The 3,536-nt window shown below is 29.0% G+C and overlaps 1 protein-coding gene across 1 annotated transcript; it reads right to left on the bottom strand.

The window, feature by feature from the left end:
* Nucleotides 1–372: 372 nt before the first annotated feature.
* Nucleotides 373–3,261, bottom strand: LOC106692064 (NUBP iron-sulfur cluster assembly factor 2; the record flags this gene model as incomplete). The annotated part of the gene is given in 4 exon segments (XM_067046253.1): nucleotides 373–523; nucleotides 871–982; nucleotides 2,793–2,991; nucleotides 3,091–3,261. Coding segments are annotated over 4 exon segments (573 nt in total), but the record flags the coding sequence as incomplete, so codon positions are not given.
* Between the last annotated feature and the right edge of the window lie 275 nt (nucleotides 3,262–3,536).

The raw sequence follows: 3,536 nt of genomic DNA, 5'->3' as shown, positions 1-3,536 counted from the left end.
AAAAGCCCTATTTCTGGAGTCAAAATCCTCCATATCCATTTTCTTACCAAAATTTCAAAGCACCATATTTGAATGAGAGAATTTTATACTTCAGAAATTGTTCGATCCTGATAAGCAGAAATGTTAAGTTAATCATGTGAAAAGGCAGATGAGTTTTATATAAAGGCTGGAAAACATATAGGGAAAGATTTTCAAGTCATAAGAATGTAGTTTAAAGCAAGGTTTTTGAGACTAGAACAGTATAATTTGTTCAGTCTGTTCTACATAGGGGAGAAAAATAAGCATATTTGGCCAGATGCATAACTGTCTAATCCAAAATCAGAGACAGCTGATCAAAAAATAATAACACATCATCATCGAACAAATACTTACAGAACAATTAGGGCAAACATAACCACTCATGTTTTCTACAATGCCAATTATGGGTATTCCAGTTTTTTTGCAAAATGTTACTTCTTTCCTTACATCTTCAATAGCAACAGATTGAGGTGTCGTAACAATTATGGCTCCAGTATTTACTCCTCTAAACAAGAACAATATTGTATAAGAAACAATAGCAGTGACTATTTAGACACAACAGCATAAATATTATAATAAAAAAATACAATGCCTCAATAAGTATTACAATCTCATTATTAATAATAAAACTTTAAAATAAAAATAAAAATTAATTCACCAGCAAATTGACCTCATTATGAACTCTAAGTGATTCTAAACTGCAAAATCATTTCATAAGAGTAAACAATAAGCTGATTTTTCTTTTATAGAAATTTTATACTTCTTCCTCTTTGAGAATTAATAATTTATATTATTTAGTCATAATTTATGGAATAAATTATCATAATCAACTCAATTAATTTGAATACCTACTTGACACTTTCAACTATTGTTATATGCTCATCAGAAGTTCCAGGTGGTGTATCAATAATAAGATAATCTATATCTTGCCAATAAACATCATTCAAAAACTGCCTTATCATTGCTAAAACAAAAAAAAGTAAGAGGAACATTATGAATAACATATTTAATGATGCCAAAATAATTAGAAATAAAGTTAACAATTTTAAATAAATTAACAAATAAAGATGAATATGGCTAATTCTATCAGTATGTTTTTTGTTATTTTTTTAGAGTGTTGATACTAATTATACTGTATATTTGTCTGCATATATGTCATGTTTTTTCTATCCTGATCGTGCCTTACATTATACATTCAGGCTCGAGGCTTTGTATTAAAAATTTTATAATTATTTCAAATTGATTTCAATTATAATAACAAACAATAAAACTTTTAAACTGGAATTTACTTTTCAACTGTAAAATAAATCAGTCTGCAAAAACCCATAAAAGCCTACTGATGAAAGTGACTCATTCTCAAGTCCATGGTACTCTTAAGTACAGAGTTCTAGCCCCCTTATACATGATCTACTATCAGGTACTCATTTTAAGGCTGAATTGTCCCAAGAATCATCAGTCACCTTTTTTTTGTGTCCACTTTCTTTTTCTTTTTAGCTCCTACCTAGCTTTCAGAGTTGATTATCCTACAGATTACCAATATATTCTAGCCAGAGTGGGAAGACCAAGATTTATTCCATGGGTTCACTATGAAATAAATAACCTTCACAGGTCGGAAGCTCAGGGTCCTCTCTCTGATTATTTCTAGAATACATGGTGGGATTTCCACAACCATCATCGTAGACAAAACTGAGTTCTTATACAGAGTGGCATGCCCCTCTATATTCAAATTTGACCATATACTCATCGTTATTTATATATTAAGCCTTTTCCTAAAGTTGCCAGAGAAAAAAAAATTAATTTTTAACGTTTATCCTTATATATATAGTCTCACTTCAATCTAATATACATCTCAAAATTGTTTTCCTATTGGCAAATGCAGCAGATATCTTCACTATGTACATATGTATTCATTGGATGAGATGATCAAATGTAACTGACTATTCACTATAATGCTTATAAAAAACACTACTTAAAATGGGCAAAATTTTATAGTCCCCTTATGTTTGTCATAATAGATTTATATTGCATTATTTTTTTTCTATTTAACCATAAATTTACAAAGCAAGTTCATATCCTGCAGTTAACATTTCCTTCTCATTTTCCATTAAAAAAAAACATAACTTTATTAAAAAATTTAGTTTCTTTAGTTAGAAATGTGATTTCTATTTACTGTAAATCTTAAGAATTCTTAGTATCTAGTGTAAACTCAAAAACATTTTCAGGTATTAATTTTTTAATTATAATTCCATAATGATAATACGGTACACAAGTCTTTTACAATTCAAGTACCTCAATTCACCAATTATAAACATCTTTAAATACTCTTCAGGAACCATTATTAAAAATATTGTGTACTTTATTGTTTAAAAGTGTATAATCTGTCCAATCTAGATAAAAATAGGTGAATAGTAATACAACCAATTTCATTAGACAATTTGACCAAATTACTACAATAAATCTTAATTTTTTTATATCAAATCTAATAAAGGAATCACGAAAAAAAAATTAAGAATGGATGCTAATGATTCTACTGAGAAGATGTTGATCACTATAAAATATATAGCTGTCATATAAAGTGTTTATAGATGGTTAACATAGAAAAAATGGACTTGTTCTAATGACCCTTGTTGACCGTCAACAAACTGGCAGATACATGAAGGATACAGGTCTTAGTCAAAGTCAAAAGAGGTCATTGGAGCAAATATAATGTATTTAATAAATTTTACCTTAATTGATATAAAAGCAGTTCATAAAATAAATAAATAAAAACTAACCAGTCTTTTTGGGCCCTCTCCAAATGACACTAGAATTTCTATCATTCAAAAGGAAACCAATAGACATAACAGCTAATTTTTGATCACTGTCTGTATATACAGGCACCCATCCTTCAGGAGACTGATGAATAGAACTATTTTCCAGGCCCAAAATGTATGGAATACTTGGTCCACAAAGGTCAATATCTAACAACCCAACCTAGACCAAATAATAAGAAAAATAGAATTATTATTGGAAATGAAACTAGACATCAAAGAATGATATCATATATGTTAATTTTCAAACCATAGTATTTACCTTAAAGCCTTTTTGTTTTATGGCTAACGCTAACTGAACACTTAAAGTAGATTTACCCACACCCCCCTTCCCAGAAAAAACGAAAACTATATTTTTTACCCCAGGTACCATAATCAAACTGTTTGAAACTTGTTATCAGCATTGAGAACCTCGAAGGTTACTATAAAGTTATAATTGTTTGTGTCAAAGAGGTAGAACCCTGAAAAGGAGTACCACTATGAGTAGCTTCTGATCAAACTGATAGCTCCTATAGAGCACATCTGTTCCACAGGAGAAACAGTCACATTTTCTGTATACATAATAGGCAAATTGAAAGATTCGAGTAATTGCGTGTACTCATTAAACATTATTTTGTTGAATTGTTGGAAATGGATTTTTATATACTTTTTTTTATATATACTTTTTTTGTTTTTTTATATACTTTTTAAAATCCATTTCCAACAATT

The sequence above is a fragment of the Halyomorpha halys genome, unplaced genomic scaffold, assembly GCF_000696795.3.
Source record: "Halyomorpha halys isolate HHAL.00 unplaced genomic scaffold, Hhal_1.1 Scaffold8127.1, whole genome shotgun sequence".
Classification (NCBI taxonomy): Eukaryota; Metazoa; Arthropoda; class Insecta; order Hemiptera; family Pentatomidae; genus Halyomorpha; species Halyomorpha halys.
Note: the sequence above shows the minus strand (reverse complement) of the source record. Positions and strands in the feature narration are given on the sequence as shown.